Raw genomic sequence first — 19848 nt, 5'->3', positions numbered from 1 at the left:
TGAAAAGGCACTATGTTTACAAAATTCGTAAGGTATTCGGGGAGAAGCCTGCCTCCCAGCTTTGCCCCCAAGGCCCTGGATTCCCCTAGCAACATTATTACTCTTTTCTTGTGGATCTTTCCACGTACGTTCAAGCCTTGTCCATGTTCCTTTTGCGCACCCTGTTCGGGGCACCCCCTCCTTTCGCTGGAGGTTATCGTCTGGAAACCCTTTTCCGGCTTCCAGCTCCTTTCTCGCGGCTGCCCGGCCTCCCTCGGGACGCGCTGCGCACTCTGCCGCCGCGGCGTCGCCCTGCTCCCCCTGGCGGCGGCGCCCAACACAGCGGCCGCGCGCCCCGCCCCGCCCCGCCCCGCCCCGCCCGGCCCCAGCCTTGGCCCGCGCGGCCGGGGGAGGGGTCGCGGAGACAGCGGCGGCGTCAGCGGCGGCCCAGGCGGTGGGAACCGAGGCGCCGGAGCAAGATGGCGGCGCGAGTCCTTCGCGCCGGCGGAGCGGCCTCGGCCGGCTGCGTCCTGCGGCGGGCCGCCCCCTGCAGCCTCCTGCCCGGGCTCCGGTGAGCAGCGCCGCCCTTTCGGGGAGGGGCCGCCGCGGGGCGGAGGGTGCGGGGTCCTCGGCATGGGTCCCCGCCCCGGTCCCGTTCCCATGGGGCAGGGCGCCCGCGCCGAGGCCGCGGTCTGCAGGGCCGAGGCCGGCGGGAGCCTCGGCGGGGTCGGAGTGCCTTTCCGGCTGGCTCAAGGTCACGGCGCGGACGGCGGTCAGCGCCGAGGCCACGTCCGCCAGCCATGCTGGCCGGGCCTGCGGGACCTTGACCCGCAGCCGTGGCCAAGCATCGGCGCGCAGTGGAGACCGCAGGCCCTGGATTCGGCCTGCCGGCTTCCGGCCGGGCGTGCTGAGAAAGCTGCTTGCCCGCGCAAAGCTTCGGTGTCGGCATAAGCAGTAGCAGTAGAGATACCACTTACCTCTTAGGTTTTTGTGAGGATGAATAACGCACAGTCCCGGGTGAGCCCTCATTGAAGGGGTGGCGGGGGTCAATGAGGACATCCCAGTACTAGGATGCTTTTGACGTGCATTTAAAAGTGGGTAGTGGATCAACAAGTATTTACAAGTAGGCGTTGGATTCATGTTTTAACTTTTTTTCTAACCTCAACAGATTAAACGTTCGATTTTCAGAATCCATCACTTTGACATAACCATGTTCCATTTTCAACATTAAAAAAAAAAAAAACCCAAAGTCCTTACTAACTTACAGATTTGCTTCCTTGTTTTCTTTAGATTGGGTAATTTAAATGTTATTTTTGGTTTTTAATTAAATAATGAGCCTCTAGAAAGTGCAGTTGACAATAATGAAAAAGTGAAGAAAACTACCTGTTTGTTAAACTTTTACTATGGGCCAGGGAGCTTTATATAATATGGCTTATTTAATTAAATCCTAGTAGTAGTAATCTCAGGTAAGTAATGGGATTCTGCCTTGTAGAGATGAGGTAGAACCTCAAAGGGTGAGAGATACATAGCTAGAAAGGGCATTTGAGGTCAATTTTGTCAGGCTTCAGACCCAGCACCCTTCCTAGGACTGATGCTCAACTTGTATTTCTAAATTTGATGTTTATGTTTTCAAGTTGATTAACAAATCAACCTTTTATTTTTATTGTTTTTTGAGCATCTACTGTGAGTCTTATTTTTTTCACACAGGTGATAATGAGCCCATGAAATTCATAGTTTTTTCTTTGAGCTGAGACTGAAGGTGTTCACCCAACATGATTACCTAAAGTGCCCAAGGTCACAAAACTAGGAAACTGGAGAATGAGACCTGGGTCTGCCCAGTACCCCAACTTCCTGCTGGCTCCAAATGCTCCTGACCTTGGAATTCATATCTCTGTCCAACCTATTGGCTCTTTGATTACTCTCTCAGGTCCCCTGTACCTTTTGACTAAAACTGCCTGGGCTCTAGTCTGCCTTAACTGTAGGTGTTCTTTAGGATTCAGTCTAGACCCAGTTAGTTATCTGATTTTATCAACTGTTGAATACAATGTCTTGGAAGCTCTGTGGAGCTGAGCGTAATAGCTATGGTCACTATCCCCAGGATGTCATGGCAGAGGTAAAAACCCAGACAGACTCACAGATTGAAGTAGGTACTGTGAGAGAAAATCCAGGACCCCACAACATGACATGGTGGAAGGTCTCTCCAAGAAGGTGATGTAAAGCTGACATCTGAAGGGACAGAGTGAATGAAAAGCCCGAGTGGGAAGGAATAAGACATGCTGGGAAACCCCAGAAAAGTCTAGGAGGCTGGAGCGCAGAGGTGAAGGGAAGACTGGCTAGAGGACAGGTGGCAAGGAGGCGGTGCCGATAATTACAAGGCTTGCAAGCCGTCCTAGAGAGTTTGGATTTTATTCTGGGAGCCATGGAAAACATTTAAACGTATAAACTCTCATGTGACATGATCTGAGCTACGTTTTTAAAAGATAAGTCTGACTTGTGAAAGGGGATAGAATCAAGGGTAATGACCAACTGGGTGGGCTGGGTGGATGGCCATGCCATTTACTGAGAGTCATCTGTTCCATAGGTATATGAGTGCCCACCATACGCTGGGTGCTGTTGGAAACAGTGAATAAGGCACACAAGGTCCTCACCACTGCCTGCTTACTCATAATTCAGAGGAGGAGGAACAGGTGTGGTGTGGGGGGACCAGTTTTGAACTGGGTAAAGTTTGAGATGGCTATGAGTTATTCACATGGAAAGGCCAAGTAGGCAGTTGACCTGTTTAACCTATGACTCCTCAAAGGACAAGTAACATTTGGGAGTTGTCAGCACATAGGAGTACAAAATGTTGGTAATAGATACATGAGTTTTAGTACACTGTTTTGTATTTGATTGGGATTTTTCATAATAAAATGTTTTTTAAAACCATAGGAGTGAGTGAGATTGCTGGAGGAGAGTGTGGCTAGAGATGGGGTACAGAAACAGACCCTGGGATGTGTCATTTACAGGCTGGATATAGGAAGAAGAAAGAGCTGCTAGTGAGGTCATTGTTGTATGACGTTGCCCAGGGAGAGGTATTTCAAGGAGGAGTGGTCAACTGTGCCAGCTGCTGCTTTAAGGTTAAGATGACAGAAGAAAACTGGATTTGCCAACAGGTATTGTGGGTAACCTTGTAAGAGCGATTTCAGAAGGACAGGAAGAAGTCTTGCTGGGAGACTTACTTGCCAGCACTAATTACTTAGCTCTGCCCAGTGCCAGGCCCAGAGTTCAAACTACTTAGTGGACATTAAGTGTCCCACAGCTGCTTGAGATGTTTATGTACCCAGAATTTAATTAATCTTCCTCCTCCAAAGCCTGCATACTCCTACTGGGTTCTCTCTCCCCAATGATGGAATATCTTTCATTTATTTAGTGACTCAGGCCAGAAACCTGAAGGTCTTCCCTAAGCCCATCCCCTCCCATTCCCGCCCAGCTCCCTCCAGCATGCCTTCTGTGGCTACCCCCCTAGCTCAGCTCTGGGCAGCATGCTCCCTGCCTTATTGCTGCAGTCCATCTGCCATGGCACCGCCGGGCTGCTTTTCACACCTAGAATTTTTTTGAAAACTTGCTAGCATTGCTCCGTGTACAGGGTAAAGCCCCACTGATAGGCCCGGTACACAAGAGCCTGACCACCCTGCCCCTTGCCCTCAGTCACCTCTCGCCATCCTCCCATACCCTGCTCTGCTTCACTGAACTCTGCTATTCCAGAAATGTGCCATGCAGTGTCGTGACTCCACGCCCCAGACATGTTCCCTGTGACTGGTATTACAACCTGCTTTGTCCGTCTTTCTTCTCCTCCAAAACAGCCAGAATGCCTCCACTGGAGTCCCTCTTGCTTCTCTCGGGCCAGGCTAACGGTTCATTCCCTTGAGCTCCCACGGTGTGTGTGTGAGTCTGCAGTGTCCATGGTCACTCTAGCTGTTTACTAATAGGTTTTTCCCCTGAGTCTGCACACACTAGGCGTCTGATTCATCTTTATAGCCACAGAGCCTGGCGCATAATGCTTATGCTATTTAAAGTATAGTGCTTTATGGAATGTGCTGCCCACACCTCACCCTCTGTAAAATGCCACATAACATGTATATGAATTGATAAAGACAGCTGATTATGGTGTTTGTCATTGTCATTAAAGACCCCCAGCCCCAATCTTACCACCCTGTCAGCTATTGCTATAGCTGCTTCTACCCCCTTCCATGATTCAACTTGGACAGCTAGATGACCGGGGCACATTAGGCAGTTTTGGTTACCTGACACTGGAAAGATTTCAGAGTTTGACAGTCAGTTGGGGGTAATGCTGGGCCAGACTGTTTTTCATTTGTCAGTTGCTACCCAAATTCACAAGCAAACACCAATCAGGGTCTTAATGTGTGGCCTGTAGTATTGACTACTTCTTAGGCTTATCTTTAGTTTACAAAACATTTCCATATCTCTGACCTCGTTTTACCCATTCTAAAGTACATCTCTTTGGTATTATTAAAACCTGGAACAAATGCTCAGATGGGGAGATTTGTGTTTGGAAGGCATCCCTTATTAGTAAAAATATTTTGAACTTCATAGATCTAGGTTTATATATTTATTTTACCACTTCTTAACTCAGGTCATAAATTGCCTCTCTGAGCCAATCTTTAACATTCGATAATACTTACCTTGCTAGATTGTTCTGAGGGCTACATGAGGTGACATGGACAAACTGTTTAGTCCAATGCCTAGCAGGGAATATGTACTTATTAACGTGTAATCCCCTTAAATTCTAAAAAAGAGAAAAATTATTTTGGAATTTTTCCCCCTCCAGGTTTTAATCTGCCGGTAATTGTTTATACGCTCTCATTTTATAAAGTATTAAATGCCATAGAAATTAAATATCAACATATGTGCGTATGCTTGTGTATGCATTTCTGGAAGGATACAGTAAAAACCATTAGTAGTACTTGCTTTGGTAAGTATTTCATATTTTAAATTCCCTAGAACTGATATTTTTAGAAACTTTCATGGTACCCCTTCCTTAATTGCTTCTAATTGTTATTCCTAAGCTCTCACAATTTATTTAACCAAAAATTTTAAACACAATTTCTGTTTAGTGAACTTAAAATCTAAAATAAAGAAAAACAAGAATTATACAAAGTTCCTCTAACAAATATTAAAACTTTCTACTTTGTAGAAATTTTATACACTAATTTTATATACTTGCCATTTTGCTTCATGCAAATTCTCCAAATGAATCGTGGTGAAATTTATTTAAGAATTTATTGACAAAATGTTTTTATTTTTATTGAAATGAATTTTAGCATGATTCATTTGGATAATTGCCTTCTTCCGAATGAGTTTATTTACATAATCAAAGAGTGAATTGAAAACAGAAATAAATACCATATGATTTTGGGTTTTGTAAAGGGCTAATAGTTTTTATATATAATTTATTTTAATTGTAAAAGTTTATTTATTGAAAAAGTAGTTTTAAAGACTTAATTTTTTAACTCCTTCTCTCAGGGATACCACCGTTAACACTTTCTTAATTCTATGAAATTTTAACATGGTAAAAGAAAAATAGAAGAATTTCCAACTTCTTTATACAAATGCCATTTAAGATTATATATTTGTCTCCACTTATTATAAGAAAAATTGCATGGCTCATATTAACTTATTTTGCTTGTTTTCTGTGAGCTTGCTGCTTTTTAATCTTTGAAGGATTTGAAAAAATACTTTATATTTCTTGATCATTATTTATAGAAATTATTAATTTTATATTTATATATTTTTTGTTTGTTTATTTGTAAGCTTACATCATTCAAAAGCCTTTTTATCTGATTTCTAGCTGTTTATGATGATATTCTATGATTTAGTTTTAATCAGAGAACCTCTTAGAGGGAGAAAATTGTAATGTTTGTTCATTAAAGCAGCAAGTCAATTTTTTTCCAGCAAAAAAAGAAAAAGGCTGCTATTCACTATTAGCAGTTCACCTTGTGTGTGTATTTATGGTACTGTTATGTGCCTGCTTTTACAACATAATATCTCTCTGAAATATGTGCGTATAGATCTACCTCAATCTTTTTGTTGTTGTTATTCATTAGTTTCAGGTGTACAAAACAGCATAATAGACATTTACACCCCTCACAAAGTGATAACCCCACCAAGTCTACTACCCATCTGGCACCATACACAGCTATTACAATACCATTGACTATATTCCCTAGGCTGTACTGTACATCCCGTGACTATATACGAGGTCTGACAATTAAGTTCACGAACTCATCCTAGAAAAAGTGCTCCACACCTCATTGCTAAATATCACTATAATCACCTTCGAAGCACTCCCCTTGGGAAGCTATGCACTGACACCAGTGCCTAGTCCACCCTTCAAAGCAATTTTGGAACTCTTTCTGGAATGGCCGTCAGAGCTGTCATTGTATTACCCTTGATGTCCTGGATATCATTAAAATGTCTTGCTTTCAATATTTCGTTTATCTTCTGGTAAAGCAGTCATTGGGAACTAGATCAAGTGAGTAGGGAGGGTGTTCCAATACAGTTATTTGTTTACTGGCTAAAAACTCCCTCACAGACAGTGTCGTGTGAGCTGGTGAATTGTCGTGATACAAGAACCATGAATTGTTGGCGAAAAGTTAAAGTTGTCTAACTTTTTCACGCAGCCTTTTCAGCACTTCCAAATAATAAATTTGGTTAACTGTCCAGTTGGTACAAATTCATAATGAATATTCCCTCTGATATCAAAAAAGTTTAGCAACATTGTTGCAACAAGTTCGCAAACTTAATTGTCATACCTTCATATATACTATATATATTTTTTAGTTATAGTTGACATTCAATATTATTTTATATGAGTTTCAGGTTTACAGTGCAGTGGTTACGCATTTATATAATCTATGAAGTGAACCCACGGGTAAGTCCAGCACCCATCTGACACCCTACGAAGTCTTTACAACATATTCCCCATACTTGTGTTTCACATCCCCATTACTATTTTGTAACTACCAATTTGTACTTCCTAATCCCTTCACCTTTCTCACCCAGTCCCCCAATCCCCCTACTATTAACCATAAGTTCTCTGTATCTATGAGTCTGTTTCTGTTTTGTTTGTTTATTGTCCTTTAGATTGTATGCATAAGTGAGATCATACAGTATTTGTCTTTCTCAATCTGATGTATTTCACTTAGCATAATATACTCTAGGTCCATCCATGTTTTTGCAAATGGTAGGATTCCATTTTTTTTTTTTATGGCAGAGTAATACTCCATTGTATAAATGTAACACAATTTCTTTATCCAATTGTCTGTTGATGGATATTTCAGTTGTTTCCATATCTTGGCTATTGTGAATAGAACTTCAGTAAATAGGGGTGCTTATATTTTTTTGAATTAGTGTTTTGGATTTCTTTGGATAAATAACCCAGGAGTGGAACTGCTGGATCATCATAAGGTAGTTCTATTTTTAATTTTTTGAGGAACCTCCATACTGTTTTCCAATTTGCAATCCCATCTACCTCATTTTTTTAAATAACTGCATTCTATTCTGATTTGCGATATTCCCTAATTCATTTGACCAGTCCCTTTAATAGATATCCAAATTGCCTGTACCGGGAACAAACTGGAAACAAGGCAGTAATGAATGTTCTTGTGCATTCAACTTTGTGTACTTAATCTAAATATAGCTGCCTGTAGACATAACTGCAAGTGCAATTATTGGGCCAAAGGCCTAACAGTTTTAATTTTCATAGGACCACACTGCTGTCTAGGGAGGTTACGCAAATGTGTAATCCCACTCACCAGCATATGGAGGTATGCACTGAAAAATAAACTCAGAGACACAGACAATAGAATGGTGATTCCAAGAGGGAAAAGTGGGCAGGAGGGGAATATGGTAATGGAAGGAAAGGAGACTTTGGGTGATGAGCACAGAATAGAGTACACACGAAAATAAAAAAATAAAAAAAAATTTTTAAAGGAAAACAAATCAGAGTACACAGATGTGAGATTAAAATTTTGTACACTTGAAAATTACATAATGTTAACTAATGTGACCTCAATAAATTTCATTTTTAGAGAAGAAAGAAAAAGTTTGTGGTTTAAAGTATAGTTTGTTACTTAAGTCAAATTTATCTTCACTTTCTGAAAGCATGTATAATAGAAATTGTTATGAGATAAAAATTAGCAAATTATGTGTTAATGAAGTTTGTATTCTTAGAGGTTTTATTTTTAGACATTTAAAAATCTGGATTTTAAGATTAATTTAGTTAAGGGTAAAATAAAATATTTTTAAACACAGAATTCATTTCCCTATATATTGCTTTCCACATTTTTTTATTCTGGTAAAGTATAGATAACATAAAATTTGCAGTTTTAGTCATTTTTAAGTGTACAGTTCAGTAATGGTATTACAATATTCACATTATTGTGCAACCATTCATCTCCAAAAAATTTTCATCTTCCCAAAATGAAACTCTGCCCTCAACCCCTGATAACCACCTTACTACTTCCTTTCTCTGTGAGTTTGGCTACTCTAGATTTCCATGTGTATATTTTCTAAGTCAAAAATTGCTTTGCAGGAGGGAAAACACAGCGGAAATTGCAAAGATAAACATGAGAACTCTGTTAGAAGAGCCACTTCTTTTACACTTCGCACCTGCTGTTGAGAGCACACATAATGGAAAGCAGAGGTTTTGTGGTATCCCAGGTTCTAGAACAGTGTCTAGAAGAGGTGCTCAAGGCATGTTTGCTAAATGGATTGATGACTTTATGAAAACAGTGTACTATGTGATACTACCTAAAGACACTGAAATGTTTGTACCTCTATTGAGACTCAGATTTTTGTATGTGTTATACCATAGGAGATTGACGTCTTCCAATAACAGACCTCGAGAAGACAGCTGGTTAAAATCCTTATTTGTCCGGAAAGTTGATCCAAGAAAAGATGCTCATTCTAATCTTCTAGCCAAAAAGGAAACAAGCAGTCTATACAAATTACAGTGTGAGTGATAGGTCTGCTGTCTTCATAGTTGACTTTTCTCCCTTTGTTCATAAGTTTATCATTGACTTTTCTTTTGTTTCAGTTCACAACGTTAAGCCGGAATGCCTAGAAGCATACAACAAAATTTGGTGTGTATACCAAACTGTCCTTTCCTTGGGGAAAAATAATGATTTTAGTATTTGTTGGTTCAGCTAACACTTGATAGCAGAGTGAGATCTTTGTTCTCTCTTATTAAGGCTGAATGTTCAGAGGCTGTTAAATTGAGCTCTGTGTGGGATTACCAATGGCATTTTGACGTTAGCACTCATACAGCTAAATCATTACATAAACTGTCAAACTCTAGAATGTTTCTAGACCCTTAAGGTTGGAAGGAACCTTGCAAGGCTGTCTAATCCATTAAGTCACCCAGTGCCTGACTCCTTTCTGTAGACCCTCCTGTCTCTGCTTCAATACATTCGTATATGTCCCATCTCTAGAGAGCTGTAGTGTTAGGAATTAGAACTCATGTCCCATGACCTCCATTGTTTCCAGTTTTACTTCTAAGTGGAACTGCCACATGGAAGTCCTGTGTGTATTTGAATTTTTCTGCCATTTCTTCCCAAATCTTCCATTTGCCAGATTCTCATGATTTGAGATCTATATGCTCTTATAGAATTCCTAAATTTTAAGGCTAAAGAGAAAATTAAGTGTATCAGTTCTTAATAGAAATAGTATTTTAATGATTAATTCAGAGCAAATATAATTTAAAAGCATTTATTTGCCTTTAACATCTGCTACTTGCATGGGAAAAATGATTTTTGTCACCAGAATCTGCGTCATTTTCAGAAGCAAAAAATCTGTTGTTTATTTTTGGAGGTGGTTTGTGAACTATTAACTCTCACTGCAGCACATTTCTCTTTATGAAAACATGCCCTAAAACAAAACAGGTGCTATTTCTAAATCTTCTCTCATAAAATGAAAGTATTTCTCTGTGCTGGTGTTGCCCTGGATTACCTTCCTGTCCTGTTGTTATTGCTTCATCTGCTGTCTCAGATTTCTGTCTGTTCATGTCTATTTGGATGTCTTGCTCTCCCTTCACACCCAACAGGTGGAGTTACCTTGCTCCTGGAGCTTCCTGTGTGTGTCACTCACCATGGTTTTATCTCACCCTTGCCTTAGTTCTTTGTGATCAGTTAGTTAGAAGGGCTATGCATTCCTCATTTGACAGGTACCTAGTTGTCTTTGCTTGTTTCCTCCATCTCCCTCTCCCGGCCTGTTGACCCCATTTCTAAGTAGCCTCCTTTCTTACTTCCTCCTGGGCTCCTAACCGCACCTGTACTCCACCCATCCTGCAGTCCTTTACCCCAAAATTTGCCAACTCTATCTGCTTGAGTTGTTTTTTCCTTCATCGTGGATTTTTTTTTCTCTGAAACTTTCAGCAACTCCCTGTTTCCAGTTCATAAAATCTTAACTCCTGCCTGGTTTGTAGGGGCCCCAATAATGAGATTCTCCCCAACCCATCAATTTCTGGGTACAGGTACTACCTATCTTACAACTTCCATTCAGGTCAGGCCAGGACTTCCAAGAGCATGTTTGGAGCCCCAAACAAAGAGGATTGGCTACAAGTCCATGTATGACTTCTGTATTGGTGAAAACCCCATGTCCCATTGTCAGGCCTCGGTCCCTTCCTGGAGCCCACCTGGATGGTTTGTACTATCTTCTTTCTTCCACATTGACTGACTCATTTCCTGCTCATGTCATATGGCAAAAAGGAAGCCCATTTTCATTTCCCAACCAACCATCTTTCCCCACCCCTATTTCCATGAATCCCTTAATTCTGAACATAAGACTTCATGAGCCAGTACAGTGACCACACCATGTGTATTTTTTGAGGAGTGGCATTTACTTTTATGGGTTTTTAGTGAGACAAAAGACCAATCTGACCTTTTCTCTGTTCACTATTTTTTTGGGGGTATGGGGGCGTCAGTGCTGTCGTTTATTGCACGGAATGGGGATGTGGGGTTAGTGGGGCGTGGGGGGCGTAGTGGGGAGTGCTGCTGCCTCGACTTGTCAGTACTTCCATAACGAAGGCAGGGACCCCCAGCCTCGCCCCCACACCCATGTGCAGCCGGAACTGCGAGCCCCTGGGTGCCAGGCACTGGAGGGCGCTGTGTGTGCCGGCTCCAGGGAGGTCACCGTGGGGGCGCATGGGTAGTGGCTCGGTAGGTTATGGCTTGAGCGTGATGAAGGAGTGGGAAGCCGGCAGGCCACGTATTGCACTTACACAGACTCTTCATCGGACGGAGGGCCACTAAGAGGATGGGGGCGGGCAGGACTCCACAGCCATCTTCTCCACAGCCATCTCCTCACCTCGATGCCTCTTAGGCATCGAGGTGAAGGAGCCCCCTCGCACGCTTGCGAGGCCACCGCTGGGGGTAGGGGTGATGTGGGTGGGCGCAGGGTGATGAGGGGGGACGGCGGGGGCTCGGAAGGGGCTGCCCCGCTGGCCGGTCCGCCTATCCAACTACAACTACGTACGGTATGACGACTCTGTGGCTTATGGGGCGGGTGGCCAGGGCAGCGCATAGCTTTGGTCTGAATGAAGGCCACGCCCCTGGCCCACCCGGCCGTGCAGCGAGAGTCACAAGTTGGACAAGAGGCGCGAGCGCGCAGAGTCCAGCAGGTCGAGACCTCTAGCGGCGCCAGGCGAGGCCAAGTTCCTGTGGTCCCGGCTGGGCGCAGCGGCCCCGGCGCAGGCCCCAGGCCTAGCGTGAAGCTGCTGACCGGATGCGCTGAGGCTGCGGGGCCAGGCCCAGGGGCACCATGGGGCAGTGAAGGCTGCGAGGCAGAAAGCGGGCGCCAGGAGCAGCTCAGGCAACACGCTGGCAGTGCGGGCCCTGCGCAGGGCGCAGCTGGAGAGCTAGGCGCGCCACCGAAGGGTGAAGTCCACGGCATTCAGGCAGTGGCAGGCGCACAGGAGGGGCGGGGGCTGGCAGTAGATGCAGGCCCCAGCGGGGCGGTGGCCGAATGGGGCTTCGGGGGCAGGCGGCGCACAAGGCGCAGCGAGCCGAGCTCCAGCGGCCCCACTAGCGGGCTCGCCACCTGCGGGCAGAAGCTCATGGCCATGGCTTGCTGAAATGTGGCAATGGCTCAGGTGACCTGCAGCAGTAGCAGCAGCAGAAAGACGCCGACGGGCTGGCCCAGTTCAGCCTGCTGCACCATCTTGCGGTCGTACTTGACAATCTGGATGATGGCATTCTCCTGGTTGTTGAACACCCCTAAGTGGAGGTCATGCTGGACCTTGTGCAGCAGGATGGAGTTCTTGCCGATGCGGTCCAAGCAGTTGATAGCCACGGTCTCGAACGCCCGCCACATCATGGAGTACTCCACCAGCACCTTGTTGAAGTCCACGCTGAAAGAGTACAGACGGCAGTAGGTGTTGGCTCGAGCCCTCGCTGTGCATCAGCCCGGCGTCAGCAGGCAGATCTCCCCAAAAGAGCCATCGGACAGCTTCATCTCCTTGTTGCCCTTGGTGAGCACGCTGACCACGCCGTGCTAAATGAAATACATCTTCTTGCCAGTGCTGTCCTCATGGATGATGATGTCACACGGCTGGAATACCTCGAATTTGAGTTTGGTCAGCATGGCCGTGAAAACGTTGGCATCAGCATTGGCAGACAATGGCATCAAGGCCACCTGCTTCCCGCAGGGGCCCATTGAGCTCACCCAGGACGCTGTCCTTGTCGAACATCTTGCCCTGGTAGCGGTGCTCGTAGTAGTCATGAATCTTCTGGCGGAAGTCGGTAGGCAGCTTGTGGAAGGACATGTACTGCTCCACCTGCTTGTACTTCTCTTGGTACTGGCGCCTCGAAGAGCCCAGCGACTGGATGAGGGCGGTGGTATGGCCGATGAACATGGCGTAGCAGGTGGCGCCCACGATCATACTCAGTGTCGTCAGCCAGATGTCAGTCATGCTCTCCAGCACCTGCCGCCCATTCCCGATGCACAGCATGTGGCTCATGGCATTGAACAGCATGGAGGAGAGCTCGCTCCACGAGTGGTTCACCATGCCGTTGGCGGACACCCAGCAGTTGCGCGATAAGTCCCAGGAACTGTGGGCAGCCGTCCCAGTGGCACAGCCGCAGCATCACACTGATGAGGTTGCAGATGCGCATGACCGCGTTCTCCAGGTCATAGGTCATGTGGAAGATGTCCTCCCATTGGTGGGTGTAGCGGATGAGGCGCAGCGGGCGGAGCAGGCTGAGGATCTTCGTGAAGCGCACGGTGCGCAGGGTGCGCGCCGTCTTGTAGACCTCGGAGTCGATGCCTTTCTCCTCGAGGAGGAAGATGTAGTCCACGGGGATGGAGGGCACAAAGTCCACCACAAACCACGTGCGCACGTACTTCTTGATCTTCTCGGGGTCCAGGATGATTTCGGCGTTGTCCTAGGTCACGATGCCCGTGCGGAAGTTCAGCACCAGGTCCACGAGGAAGAACGTGTCCGAGACCACATGGATCACGATCCAGGGGGTCGTGGTCTCGTCCTTGAAGAAGGTGATGCCCACCGGGATGACGAGGCTTCGCACCGTGAGCAGCATGGTGAAGTCCCAGTAGAACCTGAAGTCGCTGTCCGGGTGGATGAGCCGGGCCCCCGCCGACTTGACGTGCTCCTTCCTCCTCGCGGTCTGCGGCCTTGTGGCTGCCGAACAACCGCAGCGAGAGCTTGTTGACGCCCGGCTGCCGGAGCGCGCTGACCTGGCGCTGCGTGAAGCTGGCCTGGCTGCCGTGCGGCTCCCCCACCGGGCCCGCCTCCTCGCTGCTGGCCTCGTCCGCCCCACGGCACGAGAACTACACCTTGGGCCTCCAAGCCGGGCCCTCGGGGCTGCACTGAGGCTCTCCGCACCCACACTCGCAATTAGGGCTGCCCTTGGCCGTGCTTGCCACTCCCGGGGTGCCAGGGCTGCCGCACTGCTGTCGCGACTGCAGAGCCGGGCCAGGGGCGCCCCCCTCGGCTCAGGAGGACTGCTGGAGCTGCGCAGGCCCGGGAGGGGGTCGCGCCGGGGCTCTCCGGAGACCTCTTGCGCCCCGCCCTCCTCCCCGCGCGCGTCCATTGGGAGGCGGCCCCAGGCAGTGAGGAGGAGAGCCACAGCCGCTGGCCGAAGCCCCTCTGTTCACTATTAATACACACCCAGTCCTGGTACCCCGGCATCTGGTGGTGGTCACTAGCTTACTACCATTCAGTGTCAGCAAATAATTTGAACAGATTTCATTTCTGATCTTTGATATCCTTTCACACCAAGTCTGTATTGTACTTTTTCATCATAGTTTTCCTATTCAAAAGTATGCAGGCTTTAGCTTTTCTCTTGATGTGGCATAGTTATGTCTCTTCCCTTTGCTTTTCCCTGTAGATTAGAATCTGTGCTACAGGACGGTTTCCATGGAACCAAGCCCTGACACCTCTGTTAAATACATTGCCCTGACGTGTCAGTGCTTTATCTCTACTCCTGTACAGTTAATGGTGATGGACTAGGTGGTGTGTTCAGTGTGGGGTTATGTGATACCTCTCAAATCCCCTCGGTTGGTTGAATTGAATAGAATTTAATGTATGCTTTATGTTATATCTTTAACTTGGATTCTTCTGTCACGTTGGTGCCCTTTGGATCAATCAGGGTGGGGTCGCTTCCAGACTGTTGTGTTCTGGATCTGGCTTCTCCCCCTTAAGGCCACTGCGTTCTCTGTTCCTCTCACTTCTGCCTGGTTTTGCACTTTTGTTGTCTCCCCTGTCTTAAACTTACTTTCTTCGCTTTCTTATTTTTTCCATGTACTTTTTCTATTTTTCTAGTTCCATTTCCCTCATTCTTCCTATCTTTGAAACCAGCAGAACTTAGCTTTTATAAATATCACCATTCTTAAGTACTTATTTTCTTTCTGGAATGGCAAATAGTAGACCCATAGTATCTGGAATCTTAGAACCTTTGGCTCTTCTTTATCACTTTCATCACTGTACTTGAGTTGCTTATAAATGTTCTGGATAGTTGGGTGTATCAGAAACCTAAGCTTTTGATAAGTGGGATATCAGAACAGAATTCATTCAACTAAAAGGTTAATTCTTCATGTTTTATCATAAATATATTCTGAAGTCAGTTGTCAGAACACAGAGTAGATGGTCTTTTTCCTGTTACTATCTATCATGTGTTGTCCACCTGCTATAATTTTGTTGGCTGATTAGTGTTGCTCTTTCTTCTCTTTAAGTCAAGAGGTGTTGCCAAAGATTCATGAAGATAAACATTACCCTTGTACTTTGGTGGGGACTTGGAACACGTGGTATGGCGAGCAGGATCAAGCTGGTAGGAAGCCGAAGTCTTTGGAATAAACACTTATTCCCTTAAGCCTTTACTGTAACGACTTAAATAATATTTAACTTAAAGCTTGTTTTTATAATCAAGGCTTTCCAAGTTTCGGTCTAGTTTTATAGTTGAAGAAATTTCTCCAGTAATTCATTTCAAAGCCTCCTATTTTTATTGTTTTTAATGTTTCAATCTGTTATTGAAACTTTATCATGTAACTCATAGGCCAACACATGGCACATTTCAGTTTTGTACTGTGTTAACATTATGCATATCTAGACTATTTTCAAGGTAAGAGTATGAAGCTCTAAATTTATGTTATCTTTTAAAATATATTCCAGTCCACCTCTGGAGGTATGAAGGAGGCTATCCTGCCCTCACGGAGGTCATGAATAAACTCAGAGAAAATCAGGTAATGATTTTGCAAAATGTTTACTTATACTAATGATATAGTAAATATTAGTAAAGAATTAAGTGACTATTCTGTCATCAATTTTTTAAGCATTAGTAAGCTGTTTTTCGTAGGAAAACTTATTATTTGAACTCTTGACATTGTATTCAAATATGAAGTAACCAGTTGTAATACTATTAAAATAACAATTCTTATTGTAAAAGTCAGTTGTACTTTGAAATTGATAAGCTGGTACTTTGAAACTGGCAGGTCAGCATGATGGACACAGCCAGCCCTGGGTTAGCTAACACATCCCTGCTTTAGAAACCTTGGGCTAACTTTGCTATCCTGCCCCTCTCTTCACTAATAGGTGCATGTCAAACAACCACACCTGGTTAGGAAAGAAAACCTTTTGTATAGCTTCCCAGTCCAAATATAAATGGCTTTTGAATTATTTGACGTTTTGTAGTCTCTACCTCTATTATGCTGTCGAACACTGTTAGGAGAACCTAAAACGTGGGAAATTAAATTTGTTTATATTGTCATATAAATAAGTAGGATGACCCATGTAGTTCATCATCTAAACCCGCACACTTGAGAGTGAAAAGGAATGTAATAGTCATTACGCCAGCTTAACAAGATGTAAACTGGGATTGTCTCAGGCCACGTGGGGCCCTCTTGATAATAGTATTCTATCATAGAAGGGGCAGAAATGTTACTAAAGTGCGCTTATGTATAAATATTAGATTTCATCAGCACGTTTTTTTCTCTCAAAGGAATTTATAGAATTCCGGAAGGCAAGAAGCAACATGCTTCTCTCTAGGAAGAATCAGCTGCTGTTAGAATTTAGCTTCTGGAATGAGCCTGTTCCACGGTCAGGACCTAATATATATGAACTCAGATCGTACCAACTCCGAGTAAGTACTGAAATACAAGTTAACTGTCCCTCATTCTTCTGTGAAGAAGCATGAGCACCCCTTAGTGCTGACCAAAAAAGTTGAGTGTGCATTCTGTGATATATGAGGATGTATCTGGCATATTTTCACAGGCTTGTTTTCTCCCCTATCCAGTCCTTAACCTTGCTTCCTTTTTTTAAAATCTTAATTTCTCATTCCTTCTCTTCTGCTAAGCTCTCTCATCTTTTATAATCTTATACATAATTTGTATTATTTGACATTTTTCCATGTGGCATTTCTGTTTTTAAGAGGAAAGATCTAAAATGCAGGACTAAGTACAATATGTAGCATCTACGGTATTGTAATTGAACTAAAGCAACTAATAAATGTGTGATTGTTGAGTAAATTGTACAGCACCATAAGATTAAAAGGGAATAAATAATATTTTGTGAGACTTTTTAGATATTTGCCCACTAAGTGACTACTAGAACGAAAGCCCCAGATAGCAACATTATTAAAAGGAATACATATCAGTAGATCTCAGTGGTGTAACATTCACCATTATACTGGAAAAAAGAAAGTGATGTCCTTATTAAGTATAGTTAAATTAAACTTTTTTTTTTTTATTATTTCACAGTAAAGTCTGAATGGGTACCAAGAGTTTAATCATGACTTAAGTCATGGGCCTAACTGTGGTTATGATAACTATAATTTGAATGACTTACTATATATGTAGTCTGCCTATAGGAAGCCATAGAATATTACTCTCACTGTGGGATAGGTATGAACACAGTGAATAATATTTTTTTGTTATATTTTTTAATTTGTTACATCTCACATTATTAAAAGTTAAATTTTAAGTTAGTTTTGTCATTTGATATTTTTACACTGCTATTCCATATTTCTTCACAAAAGAACTAACAAACCAAAATCCAAATTTCTTTTCAGCCAGGAACTATGATTGAGTGGGGCAATTACTGGTGAGTATATTACTAAACGGTGAGTTTGTAAGTCTTGTTAATAGATTATATTAGGGCATAGTGTTAATTCTAGGAATAAAATCTGGGGATAATGCCATGATTTGATGCTCGACTGTTACTTTGTTTGACATTTGTATTATGAACATTTTAAAACATACAAAACTAGAGAGAATAATCCAATGGATCTCCCCCTTACTTAGCTTCAATAATTATCAACACATAGCCAATCCTGCTTAGGTCTAACTCCCCCAACCCAGATGATTGGGAAGTAAATCCCAGACAACATACCATTTCATCCATAAGTATGTTAGTATATCTCTGTAGGAGATACGGACTTTTTTTTAACAAAACCCAGTGTTGCATGAGGTTATTTCACATTCTTCTTCTTCACATTATGTTTTCTGAAATGTTGCTTTTGTCATGTAAACAAAGCAACACCATGATACCGTAGCTGCTTTTTTTGTTGTCTTAGTTTAAGTAACAAAATACCAGTTTTTCCCCCAACCAATCTACAGATTCAACACAATCCCAATCAAAATCCCAGAAGGCTTTGGAAATACAAAGGACCCCAAATAGGTAAAACAACCTTTAAAAAGAAGCACTAAGTTGGAGAACTTGAACTTCTCAATTTCAAAATTGACTACAGAACTAAGCTAATCAAAACAGCATGGAACTGGCATAAGGACAGGCATACAGATCAAAGGAATCGAATTGAAAGTCCAGAAATAAACTCACATATATGAGCAGTTAGTTTTCAACAAATGTAGCAAAGCAGTTCTATGGGAACAGGTAGTCTTTTCAACAAAGGGTGTGGAGACAACTGGTACCTTTGGAAAAAGATGAATTTAGACCCCTACCTCACTTTCTATACAAAAATTAATCAAAAATGAATTGTAGACTTAAGTGTAAGAGCTAAATATAAAACTTTTAGAAGAAACATAGGAGAAAATCTTTGTCACGTAAGGTTAGGTAATGAATCCTTACCTATATAACACCAAATCATGATCCACAAAAGAAAAAAACTGACAAAATGCAATTCACCAAAATTAAAAACTTTTGTAATTCTTGGTATATATTCAAAAGAATTCAAAGCAGCATCTCAAAAAGACATTTGCACACCCATGTTCATGGCAGTATTATTCACAGTAACCAAAATATGGAAACAACCCAAATACCCATAGACAGATAAAGAAAATGTGGTATTTACATATAATGGAATGTTATGCAGCCACTACAAAGAAAGAAATCCTGCCACATGCTACAATATGGATGAACCTTGAGGACATTATGCGAAGTGAAATAAGCTAGACACAAAGAAGAATACTGTATGATTCCACTAATACAAAGTATGTAAAATAATCAAAATCTTAGAAACAGAAAATGAAAATGTGGTTGCCAGGGGCTGGGTGGAGGAGAGTTAATGTTTAGTAGGTATAAAGTTTCAGTTTTACAAGATGAAAAAGTTTTAGAGATCTATTGCACAGCAATGTGAATATATTTGGCACTATTGAACTGTACAGTTGAAAATAACTGAGGTAAATTTAATGTTATGTTCTTTTACCACAATAAAAATAAAAATCATAAGTTAAAAATAATTTTTAAATGGGCAAAGGATTTGAATAGCTGCTTCACCAAAGGTGATATAGGAATGTCTAATGAGCACATGAAAAGGTGCCAAACATCCTTAGTTATTATGGAAATGCAAAGTAAAACCACAGTGAGACACCACTTCAGTCGGGTGGCTGTAACTAAAAAGACATGCAAAAGCATATGTTGGTGAGGTCGTGGATAAATTGTTACCCTCATACATTGCTGGTAAGAACATAAAATGGTGCCGCCACTTTGGAAAACAGCCTGGCAGTTCCTCAAAATATTAAGCATTGAGTTACCATATGACCCAGTCATGATTACGTACTCCTAGGTATATATACCTAAGAAAATGGAAGCATACAGCGATACAAACTCAGGCACAATGATGGTAGCATTTTTCATAATAGACAAAAAGTAGAAACAAGTTAAATGCTCATTAGCAGATGAATGGATAAATTTGCATATCCATATAATGGAATATTATTCAGCAATAAAAAGGAATAAAGTACTAATACATACTACAATGTACATGAACCTGAAAAACGTGCTATATGACAGAGTCCAGTACAAAGGAGCACATATTCTATGGTTCCATTTGTATGAAATCTCCAGAAAAGGCAAAGCTGTAGAAACAGAAAGCTTAGGGGTTGCCAGGGGCTGGGTGGGGACAG

General features: G+C 43.1%; 1 protein-coding gene and 1 pseudogene across 2 annotated transcripts in view; one reads left to right on the top strand and one right to left on the bottom strand.

Annotated features, from left to right (window-relative positions):
- The first annotated feature begins 369 nt into the window (after positions 1-369).
- Positions 370-19848, top strand: part of NIPSNAP2 (nipsnap homolog 2) — a 30872-nt gene continuing 11393 nt past the window's right edge. The window contains exons 1-7 of one of the 2 annotated variants that reach the window (XM_033110258.1): positions 377-550; positions 8855-8994; positions 9077-9122; positions 15226-15320; positions 15662-15732; positions 16488-16628; positions 17556-17587. In XM_033110258.1, the coding sequence (XP_032966149.1) occupies positions 459-550; positions 8855-8994; positions 9077-9122; positions 15226-15320; positions 15662-15732; positions 16488-16628; positions 17556-17587 (617 nt within the window). In that variant the 5' untranslated portion in view covers positions 377-458. Of the gene's footprint in view, positions 551-8854; positions 8995-9076; positions 9123-15225; positions 15321-15661; positions 15733-16487; positions 16629-17555; positions 17588-19848 lie in introns of both variants that reach the window. The other variant, XM_033110259.1, reaches the window with a different exon arrangement.
- Positions 11466-14084, bottom strand: LOC117025084 (potassium/sodium hyperpolarization-activated cyclic nucleotide-gated channel 2-like; annotated as a pseudogene).

Source organism: Rhinolophus ferrumequinum, chromosome 7 (assembly GCF_004115265.2).
Source record: "Rhinolophus ferrumequinum isolate MPI-CBG mRhiFer1 chromosome 7, mRhiFer1_v1.p, whole genome shotgun sequence".
Lineage (NCBI taxonomy): Eukaryota > Metazoa > Chordata > Mammalia > Chiroptera > Rhinolophidae > Rhinolophus > Rhinolophus ferrumequinum.
Note: the sequence above shows the minus strand (reverse complement) of the source record. Positions and strands in the feature narration are given on the sequence as shown.